The sequence below is a fragment of the Sarcophilus harrisii genome, chromosome 5 (genome assembly GCF_902635505.1).
Source record: "Sarcophilus harrisii chromosome 5, mSarHar1.11, whole genome shotgun sequence".
Taxonomy (NCBI): Eukaryota; Metazoa; Chordata; class Mammalia; order Dasyuromorphia; family Dasyuridae; genus Sarcophilus; species Sarcophilus harrisii.
In genome coordinates, this window is record NC_045430.1 from 145801478 (window position 1) to 145821468 (window position 19991).

Below are 19991 nucleotides of genomic sequence, written 5' to 3' on the forward strand. Positions count from 1 at the left end.
TACTGATGAACACTAAGGAGAAGAGAAAGTGGTTAAATTTCACAGATGCCAGTCATCTGACAGATCATATTCCCAAAAATATCATCTCTCTTTATTCCGACAGGGCAGGAACAGTGTAATTTGTGTGTACTGTCAGCTTGCAATGAAGATCAACAGGGTCTCTGGGTATATAACTACTGCCAAAAAAAGAAACTAAAAACCATCTTTACATTGTGTAAACATGAAACAAAGGTTGTCAAAAGTAGATACTAAATTTGTTCTAGTCACCACTGTTCCTTTCACAACTTTCAATCATTAGCCTGACAAGATGTATTTATTAGCAGTACTTCCTGCATGTGTTTAATTCTCCCCCCAACTCCACTCCACTAGCTTTTCTATGATATAGTTCATGAATTTGGACTTCCTCTTTCAAAGAACCAAACCGAAAAGAACACTAGAGGGGCAAGAGCTGGCAGTGAAATTATGTGACTGAACAATTCACTTAACTGTTCAGAATCCCAGTTTCCTAATTTGTAAAATGAGAGGGTTAGATTATTACTTTTAAGTTCCCAAAGAATTATAATATTTAAAATAAATGACCTCTGCCCTCTTTCATTCCCATCTTCTCTCTTATTTGCCCTTCCCTTCTAGATATGATCTACTTATGCAAAGCAATTTGTAGCAGAGTTTGATTGTAGAAATTAAATTCCCATACGCCTAGCTCTTTAGATGAATTTTGAAAAGGATTAAGAAAATGGAAGCAAAGTCAAAACTAGAGAGCCCTACTGTACAGCTTCTGCCATTTCCTAAGCAAGGCCATGATGGCAATATGGGAATTAAAGAGAGACAGAAGCTTGTCAAAAATGGAAAAAGAATTATTTAAGTGACCATGACTGATTTCCCTGTATAAAATTTAACAATACTCAAATGGATCTGTGAACTTTTCAGTTTGAATATTCACTCTACCAATGTATATTATATCAAACTATTCATTTCTACATATCCTGTTTAGTTTTTTCTCCACATTCTCTGACATTTTTACCATAATGAGGTTTATTCTACATGCTGAACATGTTATGTTCTCTTCTTTGTGTTTCCTGCCAGTGGAACTGGGCTACCTATTATCTTTTGCTCTCATCATATTATTAGCCAATCTTTTTTTTTAATCCTACATTTCCCTCTTACTTCATTATTTTTACAATGTCTTTCTTTGTTATATTGCCACCAGCTCTCATCCATCAATTTCTCCACAGAACTGTTTCATTTATTTATTTATTTCTGCTGAGACAATTGGGGTTAAGACTTGCCCAGGGTCACACAGCCAAAACATGTTAAGTGACTCAGGCCAGATTTGAATTCAGGTCTTCCTGACTTCAGGGCAGATGCTCTATCCACTGCACCACCTAGCTACCCCTGAACTGTTTTAATTCTTTGGAGGCTATGAGGTTCCTTGACTCATAGGCATATACTACTGGCAAAATACTGGTATTAAAAAGATGGACTTGTGTTTCTGGAAGTTTAGATCATCAAAGGAACTTTATAATTTCCTAAAGGCATTTCAGCTCTCTCCCCATCTCATTTCTGAACTCAACCTATTTCCCATTTGTATTCTCAGATAGATAGGTAAATTTATCTATCTATCTATCTATCTATCTATCATCTATCTATCTATGTATCTATCTATCTATCGTCTATTTATCTATCCATCCATCCATTCATTGGAAGAAGAATGTAATAGATGGTAACTGAATGTCACAAGATGAGTTCAACCACTAATTTTTTATTTTGTCAAATAATTTGCAAGTACATGTAAAAAAAAATGAGTTTTAAATTCTCTCCCTCTTTCCTGTTGCATATTGCTTCTTGAGAAGGCAGAAAGATAATCAATTACATATTCAATATCATTAATACAGAACATTTTTCCATGTAAGCCACGTTGCAAAGGAAAACAGACTCCAAAAAAAGTAATAATGAAAATAAAAGAAAAATATATTTCAATCTGCATTAAGGTCATCAGTTCTCTGGTTAGAAGTAGATAGCATTTTTTCATTGTGGGTCCTTTGGAATTGTCTTGGATCATTGTCTTGGTTGGATTAAATAAGCCATTCACAATTGATCATCCTTATAACATTGCTGTTACTGCATAAAAAGTTTTCCTGGTTTTACTCACTTTACTTTGCATGAATTCATTTGTCTTCCCAAATTCTTCTGAAAACATTCTGCCCCTCATTTGCTTTGGAAATAGTAGTATTCCATCACAATTATATACAGTTATTTCCCAATTGATGGGAATTCCCCAATTTCCAATTCTTTGCCACCACAAAAAAGAGCAACTATAAATATTTTTATATAAATAAGTCTTTTACCCCTTTTCTTTATCTCTTTGAGATACAACCCTAGTAGTAATAGTAATATTGAGAGAAAGAGTGTATATACTTTTATAGCTCTTTAGGTATAGTTCCAAATTGTTCTACAGAATAGCTGAAATAGTTCACAACTCTATTAACAATGCATTGGTGTCCCAATTTTTTACATCCCCTTCAATATTTGTCATTTTTTTTCTGGCACATTAGTCAATCATCTGATAAGTATGAGATATCACAAAGTTGTTTTAATTGGCATTTCTCTAACCAGTAGTGCTTTAGAGCATCTTTAATGTGCATAGGCAGCTTTGATTTCTTCCTCTGAAAACTGCTTGTTCATAACCTTTGACCATTTCTCACGAGAATAGCTCTTATTTTTGTAAATTATGCTCTCCATATATTTGAGAAATGAGGATTTTTATCAGAGAAACTTGCTGTAAGATTTTTCCTAGTTTCCCATTTTCCTTAATTTTTGATGCATTAGTATTGTTTGTGCAAAAACCTTTTAATTTTATACATGCAAAATTATCTATTTTACTTCCTATGATCCTTTCTATTTCTTGTTTGGTCACAGAGTATTCCTTTATTCATAGATGTGATGGGTACTTTCCCCCATGCTACCCTCATTTACTTATATCATTCTTTATGTCTAAATCATTTATCCATTTTTATAATGGTATACAGTGAGAGATGTTGATTTATGCTCAATTTCCCCCAAACTGCTTTCCAGTATTCTCAGAAATTTTTGTCAAATATTGACTTTATAGCTTTTAAACCTTGGATTTTGGGGGTTTATCACACACCTGATTACTATGGCTATTTATTATTATGTATTATGTACTTAACTTATTTCCACTATTCTATTATTCTATTATTATTTCTTAGCCAGCATCAGATTGTTTTAATGATGAAGATTTAGTTTAAAATCTGGAACTACTAGGCTGCCTTCCTTTATTTTTTTTTCCCCACTGATTCTCTTTACTAGGATTTCTACCTCTGTAAAAGAAGTCACTTGTGGTTTGGTATAGCACCAAATAATTAATTAGGAAGAAATGTAATTTTTATTAATTTGTTATCAGCCTCCTCAAGAGCAATTAATACTTCTCCAATTATTTAGATCTTTATTTGTATGAAAAGTGCTTTGTAATTATATTCTTATAGTCGCAGGGTTTGTCTTCACATGTAGACTCCCAACTTATGTTGTTTGTAATTAAAGTGGAATTTCTCTATCTTTTCCTGCTAGGTTTTGTTGGTAGTATATTGAAATGTTAATGATTTATGTAGGCTTAGTATTCTGCAACTCTGCTGAATTTGTTCATTTTCAATAGTTTAACAGATGATTCTCAAGGTTTCTCTTAAGCAAACCACCATATCATCTACACAGATTGAGAATTTTGTTTTTTCATTGCTTCATTTTTTTTTCTTATGACTATGGCTAGCATGTTTCAGACAATATTAAATAACAGAGATGATAAGGGTCATCCTTGCTCCACTCTGATCTTATTCGAAAGACTTCGAGTTTATTCTTGTTACAGATAATCCTTGCTCTTGGTTTTAGGTAGATACCGTATATCATTTTAAGAAAAATTCTCTTTATTCTTAAGCTTTCTAATGTGTGTGTGTTTTTTTTTAATAGGAATAGGTGGTGTATTTTGTCAGACTTTTTCTGCACCTATTGAGATAACTATATGATTTTTGTCATTGATATGCTAATTATATATAGTTTTCCTAATATTAAATTAACCTTGCATTTCTAGTATAAACTGCACATGGTCATAGTGTGTGATCTTTGTATTATATTGCTATAATCTTGCTAGTGTTTTATTTAAATTATTTGCTAAGGAAATCAGTCTATTTTTTGTGGTTGTTCTCCTAATTTTAGGTATCAAAAACATATTTGTGTTGTAAAAGATTTGGTTTTGCTGTTCAGTCATTTTCAATTATATCAGAACTCTTTTGACCCAATTTGTTGTTTTCTTGCCAGATAACTTGCTCTTAAAGTTATTATGTAAATGTCTTTTCTCCCGTTTTCTCCTCTCTGCCCCTTAGAGGGCTATCATTAGACACAAATATGTATGTATTATGTGTATATGTGTACACATATATACTACACATGTAAAATTACTGAATACATACTTCTATTTATCCTATGAACACTTTTCTAGGGTAACTTGAATCCAAAGTTCCAAAACTACCAACTAAAATCTTTTGGAATAAAAATGTTTGTAAAGTGGCCTAAACTCTCTGTCTGCCCATATATTGAAGAAATAGATGAGCAAATTGTAGCACATGTGTGTAACAGTATTTATTGCACCAGAAAAACAAATGAGGAATTCAGAAACTTGAGGATTATATGAAGTGCTTCTGAGTAAAACAGGGATGTGTGTGTGTAGATATGTATAAGTATAATCAATAAACACTTAAGCACCCAAGTGCAAGTTACTATGCCAAACGTTACTTTTTATGAACAAAATGAGGGGTTATTCTAAATGATCTTTAAGATCTTTTCTAGCTCTAAGTTTATGGTCCTATAACTAAAATTATGCTTGTTTTTTGCTATTAAGACCTATCAGCTATGAAGTTGATGAAAGATTTCATAGGACAGAGAAATAAAAACTGGATAGAAATGAGGAAATAAACCAGCTTTCAGGAACTTTGGCAGCTCTTACATTAATGACTAATGACAGGGAAAGAGGTAATATTATAGTTTTTAAAATGAAATTCTTATCATTTATCAAGTAATGAAATCCTGTTATATTAGGACGTATATCAAATAATTATCATTCAATTCAACAAACATTAAGGGTTTACTATGTCTAGACACTGTGTTGAGTGCTGAGTATTCCATTTAGGTTGTGAGTCAGGGATTGGGAGGTTATTGGTGTCCTGAACCAACAGGGCTCAAAGTCATAAGTGAGTTGGGGGGATGTCTGTCTACTCCAAGTAGGTAAAGACTTCCCCCTGGCAAAAGAGGAAGATGAGAATAATTTGAACAGCCATGAAGGTAGACTAAAGCAGATGCTGTGGAATGTTTAGAACTTGGTCATACATCAAAAACACCAAGTTCATCCACTACAACCTAGATGATAACCAGGTGTTTTAACTTGTCTTTCCACTGGTCTCCATTGACTCTGAAAGTGAGACTGACCATTTTGCATAACTCAGCTTCACTTCATGCACAAGTTGAGATATCATCCTGTGATGTCATTGGTCCTTTAGGAAAATGAAAGATGAACAATAACAACTCATTTATTCATCTGGTTCTGAGGATTTTTAATTAGAGAGCTCATTGATGGTTTGTTCTCAATTTTTTTTTTCTAAGATACGATTCTTCTTTTTGTTCTGTAAATTTGGGCATTTTATATTTTTGTAAAATATTCATACATTTCATTTCATTTTATCTTTATTGGTATTACATTCACCCCTACATTCTTGATACTAGTAATTTGGTTTTAGTCTTTTTTTTATAATCAAATTAACTAATGATCTATTTATTGGTCTTTTTATAAAGCCAGTTCTTAAGTCTGTTAATTCAAAGGTTTTCAGGAGATCATTTATATACATCAACAATGATAATGTATGAGGATGTATTCTGAAGGAAATAGATGTCTTCAACAAAGAGAAGATCTAACTCAGTTTCAATTGATCAATAATGGACAGAAGCAGCTACACCCAAAGAAAGAACACTGGGGAATGAATGTAAACTGTTGGCATTTGTGTTTTTCTTCCCGAGTTATTTTTATCTTCTGAATCCAATTCTTCTTATGCAACAAGAGAACTATTTGGTTCTGTACACATATATTGTATTTAGGATATACTGTGACATATTTAACATGTATAGGACTGCTTGCTATCTGGGGGAAGGGGTGGAGGGAGAGAGGAGAAAAGTTGGAACAGAAGTGAGTGCAAGGGATAATGTTGTAAAAAATTACCCAGGCATGGGTTCTGTCAATAAAAAGTCATAATTTAAAAAAAAAAGAAATTCAAAGGTTTTTATTTTCAATTTTGATTAGCTCTCCTTTGATTTTCAAAATTTCTATTTTGGTATTTAATTGGGGGGAGGTGTTAAATTGTTCTTTTTCTAGTTTTTTTTTTTTTTAAATTTTAGGTACATGTCCAATTCATTGGTCTTCTCTTTTACTGATGTGTTTAGAGATACAAAAATTCCCCTAAATGCTGCTTTGGCCACATCCCACAACTTTTAAAATGTCTCATCATTTTTTAAAAATGAAATTCATTGTTCCTATGATGTCTTTTTTGATTCACTTTTTAGGATGATTACTTAGTTTTCAATTAATTCTTACCCTATGTTTTCTCAGGTCTTCATTGAAAATGGTTTTATTGTATTATGATCTGAAAAAGGGTGCACTTAATATTTCTGCTTTTCTGTTTTTCATTATGAGATTTTCATATCCTAGTACAGTAAATTTTTGTGAAAATGGCATGTATAGTTAAGAAAAAGGTTCCATTCTGTTTTCTCTAGAGATCTATCATACCTAACTTCTCTAAAATTTTGTTCATCTTTTTAATTTCTCATTTATTTTTATAGTTATTTAGCCTTGAGAAGGAAAAGCTGAGGTCCCCTTTAGTATAGTTTTACTATTTTTTCCTATAATTCTTTCAATTTTTCCTTTAAGAATTTGTATGTCATGTCAATTGTTGCAGATGCTTAGTATTGATATTGCTCTTAGCAAGATGTGTTTACCTGCTTATCACTTTTATTTAGGTCTCCTTTTGTTTTTGTTTTCCCTGACCTCGTGATTACTATCCCTGACTTTTTTACTTTAGCTGACAGCAGACTCTGAACTAGTCACTTATTTTAATTACATCTGTTTTCAACCATCTTTGTTGTAAATAATATATTGTTGGATTCTAGTTTTCAATCCAATCTGCCATCCATTTCATTTTATGGGTGACTTCTTCACGTTCACAATTATGATTAAGTTGTATTTCCTTCCACCCTATTTTCTTGTTTATCTTTCTCTTTTCATCTAGTCCCTCATCTAAAATGTTTTGCTTCTTTCTAACCATTGCCCTTTTAAAAAGAATCTACCTTCTCTTTTAAAAGACCCCTCCACACATACATACAATGTTCCCTTTGAACCAATTTCTGCTTGAGATTTAAGTGTTGCCCATTTCTTCACTATTTTCTCCTCCACTATAAAAGCTCTTCTTTGCACACATGATTTAAATGAGATAATTTTCTCCACTCTTCCTCTTCCTTACTCCTTCTCCCAGGGCATTCTTCTTTCTTGCCTATTTGTTCTTTTTACATTATCCTAATATAATCAACTCATCTGTATGCCCTCTTTCTACTACGGAATCCTTCTACTATTCTAACTGCTCTAAGGGGAAAAAAAGTTTTTTAAAATCTATATGTATCTTCTTCCAATATAGAAAGACAAACAGTTTAACCTTATTGATTCCCTTATTTTTTTCATGTTTTACCTTTTTATGCTTCTCTTGAGTTTTGCATTTGAAGTTAAATTTTTTATTCAGCTTTAGTCTTTTTATCAGAAATGCTTTAAAGTCCTTTATTTAATTAAATATTCATTTTTTCCCTTGAAAGATTATGCTTCTTTGCTAAGTAGGTTATTCTCAGTTGTAATCCCAGTTCTTTTACCATGGTAATTGCTAAATCTTGTGTAGTACTGACTATGGCTCCATGGCATTTGAATGGTTCTTTCTGGCAGTTTGAATTATTTCCTTTTTGATCTCAGAGCTCTGCTATTTGACCATAATATTCCTGGAAATTTCATTTTGGAATCTCTTTCAGGAAATGGTTGGCCAATTTTTTCAATTTCTAATTTACCCTTTAGTTTTAGGTTTTAGGATATCAGAGCAACTTTTCTTGATAACTTCTTGAAATATGATGTCTATGCTCTTTATTTGATCTTAACTTTTCAAGTAGTCCAATCTTGATCAATTTTCCAGATCAGTTCTTTTTAATGAAGAGATTTTACATTTTTTCTATTTTTTCATTCTTTTGATTTTGTCTTTTTGTTTCCTGATATCTCATGAAATCATTAGTGTTCACTTGCCTCTTTTGCCATTTTGTCAATTGTTTTGTACAATATAATTTTCTTCAGGGAAGGGGAAGGAGGATGGACACTATATCAAACTTTGGACTTTTTTGCACTGTTTTCAGAATTGCTTCTGGAGGCTTGGAAGTTTTTGGTGCTATCAAGGTAGCACCTAGGGAATGGTGTGGCCATTGCTCTCCTCTTCCTAGGAAGGATTTCTCTTATGACCAAAAATAATAATGCCTCCTCAGAGCTCCTATTCCCTCTTGACCAAGAGCTTCATGTCATCACTAAATTGTGACCCAGAAAGGGTAGAGGCATTGAGTTGATAGTGCCCAGCCTCTATCTAGTGCTGCATCCAGCCACCAGAACAAGGGGCCCTGTAATCTCTCTCTGACCAACTCCCATGCCCTCTTGTCATGTCTGGCTTCAGTGTTTCCAAAGCTGTTGCTTCTTCTGTCACCACCATCTAGACCCACTGCCAGTGTTTCATCCATGTGGGTTCTGGACAAGCCTCTACTCTCATATCGCAGCTCTCATTTCTGACCTTCCAAATTTCCTTGGGTAAGAAGAATTCAAATTCAGGCTTAAAAATTAATAGATTTTAGGGCAGCTACGTGACGCAGTGGATAGAGCACCAATCCTGAAGTCAGGAGGACATGAATTCAAATCTGATCTCAGACACTTAACACTTCCTGGCTGTGTGACCCTGGACAAGTCACTTAACCCCAATTGCCTTAACAACAACAAAAAAAAAATTACTAGATTTGTGAGCCTGGGAAGTCCTCTGTCTTGCAAGACTTTTGTCTGCCTTAGTTCATAACTTGGAGAAAATGGTAATAACAAAATCTATCTCCTAGGATTGCTGTAAAGATAAAACAAAACATTTGTAAAGCACTTTGCAAAACTTAAAACACTACATAAATGCTGCCACCCATCACTAGCACTATCATCACTATCTTTCAAGGAATCTTGAATAATTTTGAGGTATAATATATACCTTCTTAGAAGATAGGTTTTTAAAATTATATTTTAGCTTTGCTTAATCATTTTTTTTTTTTACACTGGCAAGCAGCATGCACAATGGGATCTTGTATTCTTTTATTCAATTTTGTGATCATGGAGTCTACTGTGTAATTTTGTTTCTCTACCAATACCCTCATCACAAATGCTTTCAATGTGGTTATAGATGATTTTCACAAATATCTAACATGGATGGAAAAAAGCAGATAACTGTTAATTTCCACTTTGAGGAGTCAGGGAGGAAGGGGGGGAAAGGGAAAGGAACTAATATGATGTGAGTTCTTTCTTCGGCCCACTTTGGCATTTTTCTTTCCTTATATAAAGTTATTCCTCAAAATTGGGTCACTTCTAGCATATCTTTGTATATTTGGTCTAGTAGTATGTTGGATATAATATACTGGATAGTAGCCTTCATATAAAGAAAATCTGGATTTGAATCTTGTCTTAAATCTTACTAACTCTGTGATCCTAAGAAGGCTAATCTCACTAGCCTATACTTTCTGCATCTGTAAAATAAAGAAGCTAATTTTAAGTTCTCTTCAAACTCTTCTTGCTGAGATTTTCCCCATTTTATTTTTATTTCTAAGCATGTATGAGATTTATAAGAATTTAAATTTTATTGCTTCTGATTGTGAAGTTTATTTTATGTTTGTTGTTTTCCCTTCCATTTCCATCTTTAAATGCCCTTGAGATGACATGTTAGGTTTTTAAGTAATTTTACTGCATCTCTCTTTAGGTCTTATTACTCATAATCTTAATTATTCTTCTTAGAATCTTTAGATATAACTTTATATCCCATACAAATGTTTCTGGTATTTTTCTGCTTTTGGCTGACATGTCAATCAAGTATTTAATGACTAAGGCACTTTTTGATCTCCTTGTTACAACAACTGATCTCTATCAATTAAATATTGATGTGACATTATAGTCAGAGTTTGCATCCATTATTCTATCCAAATTTACATTATTCCTAACTTGTTTGAATAGGGTAGGATTAAATTGTTTCATTTGTTTAGTTTATCTTACTTTGCTCTTGTTTTGTACTGATTTTTCTTTTTTTTTCTTTTTGAAGTTGTTATCAGGTTCTTCATAGAATTAATTTATCTGTGTCTTCATACTCTATAATACATGTGGATAGATTATGGTCAAGAGGGAACAGGAATCCTAAGGAGGCATTATTACTTTTGGTCATCTGGGAAGAGGAGAGCAATGGCCACACCTTTCCCCAGGTGCCACCTTGGTAGCACCACCTCTATTATAGAGGTTATATGGAAGCAAAATATTAAGATTCCAGAAGTGTAGATAAATAGAAATACAAAAGGCTTAACTAGAAATTTGCTAGATCTCTAAATTTAAATGCTCTATTTGGTAATCAAAACAATATGTCCTACACAGAAATATTAGAATACAAAACATCAAAAGACACTAACATTTTTATATGACAGTTGAATTCATTCTTAAAGTGCTATTCCTTGAATCCATGTGACTTATTTAGCATCATAAAATGAATCTTTGATAAATATTTCCTAAGATGCAACAATGTAAAGCTCTACAGCATGAGGCCATTTCTAGAATTTTATATTAAATTTCCATAAGAATATATCAAATCCAGACTTTTTATAACCAATATGCCCTATGAAAACATTTCTCACTGCATTTGAGTATACAAAAAATTATTATTATAATTCCTTTGCTTACCTCTCCAAGAACCTGGAATTATCCAGGTTTTAGCTATTAACATCCTTTTTTCTTCAAGTTTTGTTTACAGCACAAATAGAAAGAATTATAGAATATAGAATTCACATACGAATATGTCAACTTATTACTCCATGGGACAACAAATAGTGCCCGGTGCCAAGTTAAAATTTTTAGTTTTGCTATTCAGGTCAATTTTGCTTTCTTAAAATATGGTATGCAGGGGCTTTTATGTCCTTGTTTCACCATGCTCTAACAGCCTGATGAGACCTATTTTATTGCAGTTATTTGTCTTTTCTTTTAGCTTTACTGATATTTCTTCTGTATTACTGAATTTTAAAATTCTTTTACTCTTTCTTTTTCAGGTGCTCACTGATTTTTAAGCCTTCCCAACTTCTGTTATAGTTCTATTATTTTTATTTTATTTACAACATTCATTTCATAGAAATGTTGCTTTTAATTCTCTTTTTTTCTGGCCTCAGGATCTTCTTAGATCCTGGCCTTAGAATATCTTCTCACTCTAAGTGGGCTTCTTTTGGTCCCAATAATGACAATTACCAAGCTAACATCAACATAATCATAGAAATCTAGTTGAGAATGAGTTTTTAAAAATTACTACCATTTTTTCATACCATCAGCCACAGATTTCTTTATTTTAAACTTGCTCAAACTTTCAGTTACAATATATGTGGCAAAAAAAAAAAAACCTGACAAACAAAAGAAAACAGAAAGAAAGATAGCTAACACACAATATCTGCCACATTTTCACTTACCTCTATTTTTAACCTGTTTTTTCTGTTATGGGATATGTAACAATTTTCTTATATTAATGATATATTTAATGGCAACAACTTAAATTTTCCTGCTTCAATGACAGGCTAAAATTACTTGAAATGACAAATTATTATATTATTGCCCTTTTGCTGCCAATGTTAGTGACATAATCCAACAGATTAATAAAAAATTGTTGAGAGATGAATGGAACTTAATATCTCATCTCCCAATTTCAATTCTAAAACAGACTTTCTTAAATCAGCATATTCAAACATTTAAGTTTCTCAAAAATACTTCCACTCTGAAATAAAAGGTTTTGTTTTTGAGATGTAAGTCTCACTTTTACCTCCAACAGAACTCATGCTGTACTTTTTTTTTTCTCAAAATATATTCTGTGCAAAATGTAAGTTCTGTGTAGGTTTGTACCTTATTTTTGAAAAGTTGTTTATAAAATATAATCCTAAAAACAATTCTAACAAGAGACAACAGAGGCAGAAGAAACATCAGACGTAGCCTAATTTTTCACATGAGAAACTAAATATGTTCTTAAAGCTCCAGTAATACATTCCTTCAAAAAATCAGAATGCACTTTGGTCATTATTAAACTTATTAGTACACAGGCAAATTTTTAAAAATGCTTACTTGTTGTTTACATAGAAGTAGTGTATACCACACAATTTGAGGTTAAATTACCCCCAAGCCTACTGATTGTATGGAATGATAAGAACAAAAAGATGTCTACATGGTTCTACTCGTTACACATAGCTTGAAATGAAGTTATGATTTGGGTAAATACTGAACTAAATATATCAGTCTCAAATGAATAATTTATAAATTACAATGTTAAAGTTCCTAAAAAAAACTGTAAAGGTTTGAATATATTTAACATGATGGGCTTGGCTAAAACAAGATTTTTATTTCTTTCAAACAATTCCTGGTTTAGGGCAAATGTGCAGTTTTCAGAAAATTCATTTAGTCATAATTAATTATACAAATACAACAATCTTAAATCAAGCTTCAACAAGACAACCACCAAGTTAACTCCACCTGCCTAATATGACAATAAAATAAAGTACTAGATTTGACACTTGTGGAAAAATCAATTTTCTAAAAGAATTATATTTCTAAATAGCCCTTATATCAATGAAAAAGGGAGTTGTATATCTCATATGAAATTTAGAGGATAGAGTTTGTAAAAAACTGTATTTTTTAAATTTTTATATGGTTCTAGGAATAGATGTGTGCATCTATATGTGTATGTACAGACATATATACACATATATATAAAACATCTTTTATGAGTATTTATCCTTAGATTGTTCACTTGAGTGTGGTATAAATGGCATATGCTACAGTGTATCATGGGGGAAAAAAATCTATTTTACTTGAGTAAACATAAGGTACTTTAATAAAATCAAGAGGCACTTCACTTGTGAGATGAGTATATATATACCTCACTCAAAAGGATACCATATCATGCCCCTGGCACACTATAACATATTCCATATAAAAGATACACATTAAAAGTAATAATTTTAAAAGTGCACATTTTGAGCATGCACAGTTGGAGCTGTGCAAACAGCCCAGTGTTTCAAATAAATACAATTATTACTAGTTAATTTTTATCAAAATACCTTACGGCATTGTAACCATTTACAATTATTGCTCTATTAAGAGTTTTATCATCAAAGAGCACTTGTTGACCTGTTTTATATAATACCATATTAATTAATACTGAAGGGTGCTTAAACTGCAGCTTAATCAGTTTAGATCCTGGCATCGTTCCAAATGTAAAATACAGAGAAAACTCTGATTGGATCTAGAAAGTGCTCTAATACAATAAATAAATCATTCAGCTATTTCTGTCAACCTACAGTTGATTCTTATTCACAACAATTAAGTCTATTCTGAATGAATCAGAATGTTATGTTTTATGCTTACAAAAACATAAATCGTTTAAATGTAAAGAATTTTGTTCTAAAGTAAGGCAAGTTCACTCTACCTATGAGGAAACAATTCTCAGCACTGACTTCTATATTCTGGATGTTAGCAACTGATTATGAACTATTACCAGGATCTCAAGTACATGGATATCAGTTTTTATCACCCTTTCAATAACTAGATATATCAATGTTTGAAAATAAAAAATAAAGACTTAAGTGTAAAAACAGTGAAAAGATAAAAATAAATATAACAATTGCACAAGACAGTCAGATGTAAACACTTCAAATTTCTAAGCTACATCCTTTAAGGAGACAGTAGCTTCTGAAGCTCAGATTCAGTGACTGCTTTGAGACAGCTTAGTCAGTACTCGTTTCAGAAAACTGGATGAGGCTTTTTCTCTACATTGTCATGATTTGATCTTCCAGAGCTAAAAAGAAACAATACAGTGTCAGAGACCATTCAAGTTATTAAGTCAGATTTACAGAGTAAGAATTAATCACAATCTTCTCTAAAATTCTGCATTCTCACCTTTCTTTCAAGGTAGGCCATACAATCATCATAGGAGAAGAGGACCTTTGGGGAAAGGGCAATTGGGGTTAAGTGACTTGCCTGTGGTCATATAGCTAGTGTCTGAGGTTAGATTTGAACTCACTCCTCCTGACTCCAGGACAGTGATCTATCTACTGTGCCATTCATAGAGGACAGAGAATTCAGTCGTTAGGCCTGCATTCAAATCCTATCTCTGACACCCACTAACACAGTAACCTTACAGAGCTTTCAAACTCTTGGTATCCCCAAAGAACAGTTTTAGAAGAGGATTTAGAGAGAGAATTTCCTCATTAAAGTCTCTACACCAGTAAAACCACAAGTATGTTAAAAAAAAAAAAAAAACTCTCTCTAAAAAAGGTTGCAATTATTCTGGATAATTTAAAAATGTAAAATAGTCTTAGCTCCCCCAAAAATTATTTTGGGAGGGAGGGAGCATTGCAAAAATCTTTCCTTTAAAAAACTCTCCAAATCATTTTTTCCCATAGTTATAATATATAATGTATATCAAAGCTAGAAATCTTCATTTATATAAGAGCACAAAAATGCTTCCACTGGTGTGGGTGTATAGATAGGTAAATATAAATATAATTTATAAAGAATGCCTAGAACAAAATAAATGTCACAATACTTATTCTAGAAATTTTTCACCTTTAAATTAAATCCAAGTAAGTCACTGATAACACCAGAAACAGCAGACAGTATGACAACCTGGGTAATATTGTAAAGCAGCGGATTCATTGTAAGTCCATATAACCTGAAAGGACTGTCCAATTCCTAGTAATAGAGAAAAAGAATAATCATTAGAAGTGAAATCATCATAACAAAGTAAAAATTTCAAAGCTTACACGTTAGGTGGTAAAGGAACAGTATTACATCCAGAGTTAGAAAGGGCTCAAAGAATCATCTTCACTTTACAGATAAAGACTAAGGTACATTGATTTACAAAATAGCTTGCCTAAGATTATATGGTTATTAAATAGCAGAGCCTAAACTTAAACCTAGTCCTCCAATTCAAAATCCAGACCTCTTTACATTCGGCCTCTACTGAACAATTTCAAGGCAAAAGACAATGAAGGACTTTTAGAAATCAGTGCTTAAAAGAACACCTGTAATGTACACAAAGATTATTAAAATAGCTAACCTTATAACAAGGAAATGTAGTTGTCATTGTTTTTAGGAAAAGAAAAAGTCTTAAAACAGGAACAGGAAAAAAAAGAAGATATAGAAAGGGAACAGCAAAATTTGCTTGCTTTTAAACCTATTTGGAACAATTTAATGACAAATGTTAAAGTTTAATATATTTACTATGCTAGTTAATGCAAAGATATTTGATAGAAAATCTTTTAAGCACAACAGGACTCAAGAAGGTAGCAAATCAGAATGTACTAAAACAAAGCTTCTTAAACTGTGGGTTGCAAAATTATGATTTATTATCAGTAAATGTTTGATTTGTATAGCTATATTCTTATATCTACATACCAAAGACTGCATGAAAATTTTTTGGGCCAAAAGGGATTGAAAGTGGAAACAGTTTTAGAAGCTTTGTTCTAAAAGAATATCTATTGCCTTTTGGGTATTTTAAACTAGATGTTCCATAACCATCTCAAACTCATTATGTCCAAAACAACTGTTTATCTTTTACCAAAACCTTTTTTACCTTCAAACTTTATTACTATTGACAGTATCTCTATTCTCCTACTTAACCAGGATTTCAACCTTGATGTTTTGACTTCCCACTCTCATTCCCACATATGTAACTCAATGATTTTAGAGAACTTTCATATATAATAGTTGATAGTTTGGATTTCTTCCTTTGAAAACTGCTTATTTATAGTCTTTGGTCACATATATTGCATAATGGCTCAGGATCTTTCAGTTCTTTATGTCTTGAAAATAAGGCCTTTATCAGAAAAAAAAAATTTTTTTGTAAAGTTTTTCCCCCACAATTATTTGTTCTCTTATTAATTTTTACATTAAATTTGTTTGTACAGGATCTTTTTATTTATATAAAATCAAAACTGTCAATTTTATCTTAAGCAAACCTCTTCATCACTCATTATCTTTTTCCCAATATGAAAGATAACTTTCTTGCTCCTTTAATTTGTTCATGATGTAACTTTTTATATTTGATCCTTGTTATCCATTTGGAGAGTATCCTGACATATGCTGTGAAGTATTATTCTAAATTCAGTGTCTGTCCAATAGTTATACAGTTTCCCCTAGAATTTTTGTCAAATAATGAGTACTTCCCCCCACTTTGTAGGATCTTTATATTTATGTATTTCTGTATGCTGGGTACCTAGTCTATTGTAGTGATTTTTTTAAAAACTGTTCCATAGTGTTTTTATGATATAAAACTAACTTTTCTCCATTTAAGACGATGTTTGTTCTACCTTATGATATTTTACAGAATAGTTTAAGATCTATTTCTGAGACATTGTTTCCAATTCTTTCTTCATTATCATCCATTAGATTTTTGACTTTTTTTTTTCATATGTGTTCTGTTATTTTTTCTAGCTGTATAAAACATTGTTTTGAGAATATGACTTGTACAGTATTAATGTTATTTAATTTACATAGCATTGACATTTTCCTTATATTAGTTCAACCTACCATGAGTAATTAATGTTTCCCCAATTACTTAGGTCCAACTTTATTTTTATAAAGACACTATAAATCTTGGGGGAAAGTATTTACTGTAGTGTTTTGTTTGTTTATTTGCTTGTTTGCTGAGGCAACTGGGGTTAAGTGAATTGTCCAGCGTCACACAGATAGGAAGTGTTAAGTGACTGAGGCCACATTTGAACTCGGGTTTTCCTGACTTCACTGCTGGTGCTCTATCCACTACACTGTAGTTATTTTGAGTAGAATTTTTCTTTCAAGTTCATCTGGATGAGTTTTGTTGGGTATAAACAGAAATACTGATGACTTGAGTGATTTATGTCCTAGAGCTTTCTTGAAGATAGAGAGTGAACTAAAATCTAATAAAAATAATAAGTCTAAGTATGCCATTAAATCATTAACAAAAAAAAAATGATCATTTTTATTCCTTTTTGCCTGAAACATCTTTGGTTTCATCTCTGATCTTACCAAAAAAATCTCTAAGTTTTCTCCATTTAAGATGATGTTTGTTCTATCTTAAGAGAAAGTCTATTTGTTCCTATGATTCTTAGTGTTTTGTTTTTAATACAAATAGTTTTTGTATTTAGTCAAAAGCTTTTTCAGTAACTACTGATGTAATCATGTGATCAGTATTACTTATATTATTAACACTGTCTATCATATTTGTAGTCTTCCTTATGTTGAACTATCCCTTGCACTTCTAGCATAAATCCAACTTTTTCATATCATATAGTCTTTCTAATATGCTGTTTCAGCATACTCAATAATACCTAATTTAAAATTTTTGCATCAATAGTCATTGAAAATATTGGTTTCTTTTTCTGTCTCTTCCTAGCTTAGTTGTCAAGATGATCTGCAACAAAGAAAGTGGTTACAAGGGTCCCTTTATTATATAAAACAATTTATGATGAACTAATTGTTCTTTGAATGTTTGAATCCATCAGGTACATTCCCCACTTTGGTAGTTCATTTATGGTTTTTGTTCAATATCTTTTTCTGATAGATGCTTATTTAAAAAGCAAATTTCCTTTTATGTTTTATATTTCTGTAAAAACTCATTTATTTTCTCTGCCAGTGTTTGATAATTTTTTTTATTTCCTCCTCAATTGTTTTAAGTTTTTATTATTAACAATTTTGTTTTCCTTTCTCTTTAAAAAACAATATTAGCTGACTTTATTTCATTAGTTTTTAATGCTTTATCAATTCAATGGTCATTTAAAATTTTTTTTTACTGATTTCTTCTTTAACTTTCAGGATTTCTAGTTTGGTTTTTTTTCAAGTTTTTAAAACAGCACTCCTAAACTAATTTATATTTTTTCTTTTATTGATGTAAGCATTTAAAAGATAAATATTTATCTTTCAGAAGTAGTTTAGCTGCATCCCACAAGTTTTATGATTGTCTGACCATTATTTTTATGAGATTTTCTATTACTTCTAATACATCTTTTTCTTAGAACCACCAGTTCTTTAAATTGTTATTTGGATTCAAAATAATTTAAAATTTTAAGAATCCTTTATTGAATATAATTTTAATTGCATTAGGATTTGTAAATGATATATAAAGGAGACATATATAGCTGAAATGTAAATTCCTTTTTATTCCTGTTCAGTAATCACCAGAGATCTATCATCTTTATGCACATCTTTTGGTGATACTAATCTAGATCTAAAAGGCATTCATTAAGGTTCTTCTAACACAATTTTATTATTTCTCCCTCCAATTCAATTAACATTTTTTTAATTTTCTAAAAACATATAATATTTATTTTAATGCTCTTTTTTCTTTCTAAATTGAATTTCAAATTCCCTCTTTTCCCCACTCATCCACTCACTGAGAAGGCAAACATTATGATTTGAATTATACATATGAAATCATGCAAAACAAATTTCTTTATGCTGGACCTATGATTTCACTGGGAATTCCTCCCATTAGGTCTTCCTGACTCCATGTCCATTTCTCTATTCCCTAAGCCACACTGACTTTACCAAATAAATTTACTGCAAGCATTCTTTTCAAAGTCTCTTTTCCTTTTATTTAGATATAGTGTTGTACAAAGTCATGATTTCTTCGAATTTGATAAAAAAAAAAATCCCTTTCTGTAGTTGAAGTAGATATATTATTTATTTTTATGCAAGGTATTTAATTTTTTTTTCTCAAGTTTAGATCACTGCTCTGGTTAAGAGTTTATTATGATGTGTATCTATAAACCCCATTTTTAGTTACATAGCTATCTAGTTTTCTCAAATTCACTGAGTAATATTTGAAGACTGAGACCATTTTACTTTATTCTTTATATCTCAGTACTTTGCCAGCAATAGTTAAAATAATTATCAAAATGGATGAATTCTATTCCTTAGTAGATTGGTCAAACATTTATTTAATATATTGGGTTCTTGATTTTCTTTCCTTGATCAGTTTTTCTATTCTTTTCATCCTATAATTCTTGAATCCCTGTATCCTACACTATTATCTCCAAAGAAATTAAGTTGAAGATCATGCAAAGGGCAACTGGAAGAACATACGATATATTCAAATAGCTTGAACACATTACATATGAAATTATATAGGAAAACGTCCACAAATAAATCAAGAGGATTTGAAATAGATTGTAATCAGCATCATTACTAACAAGAATACAAATCTCCTTGAAAGTTTCTCATAGTCTTAAAATTTGTACAGAAAAATGGACATAATTAATCCTAATTTTATGACATAATTATTTTGAACAGCATTAAATATCAAAGTTAATTTGAGAGCAAATTACTATTTTTACCACATTTGTTTGACCTAACCATAAGCAGAAAATGTTTTTAAGTGATTTCTGTCAAACTAATTTTTAAGCTGGCTTTAGGTAGTTCTCCTCTATGTCTCTAAGTTAACATCCCAATATTTAATATACTGCATCATCATAAATAGTATTTTTCTACAAAGACAATTTTCTACCTATGATGAAACTGAAGTTCAGGAAAGTTAAGTAATCTGCAAGACTCTAAGTGGCCTTGAGCAAAGTGGCACAAA

At 31.4% G+C, this 19991-nt stretch overlaps 1 protein-coding gene across 4 annotated transcripts in view; it reads right to left on the reverse strand.

Moving 5' to 3' along the window:
- Window positions 1-10424: 10424 nt before the first annotated feature.
- Window positions 10425-19991, reverse strand: part of PHTF2 (putative homeodomain transcription factor 2) — a 147974-nt gene continuing 138407 nt past the window's right edge. For all 4 annotated transcript variants that reach the window (XM_031938682.1, XM_031938683.1, XM_031938681.1 and 1 more), the window contains 2 exons: window positions 14999-15124; window positions 10425-14228 (listed from right to left, as the gene is read on the reverse strand). In XM_031938682.1, the coding sequence (XP_031794542.1) occupies window positions 14208-14228; window positions 14999-15124 (147 nt within the window). In that variant the 3' untranslated portion in view covers window positions 10425-14207. The remainder of the gene's footprint in view (window positions 14229-14998; window positions 15125-19991) is intronic.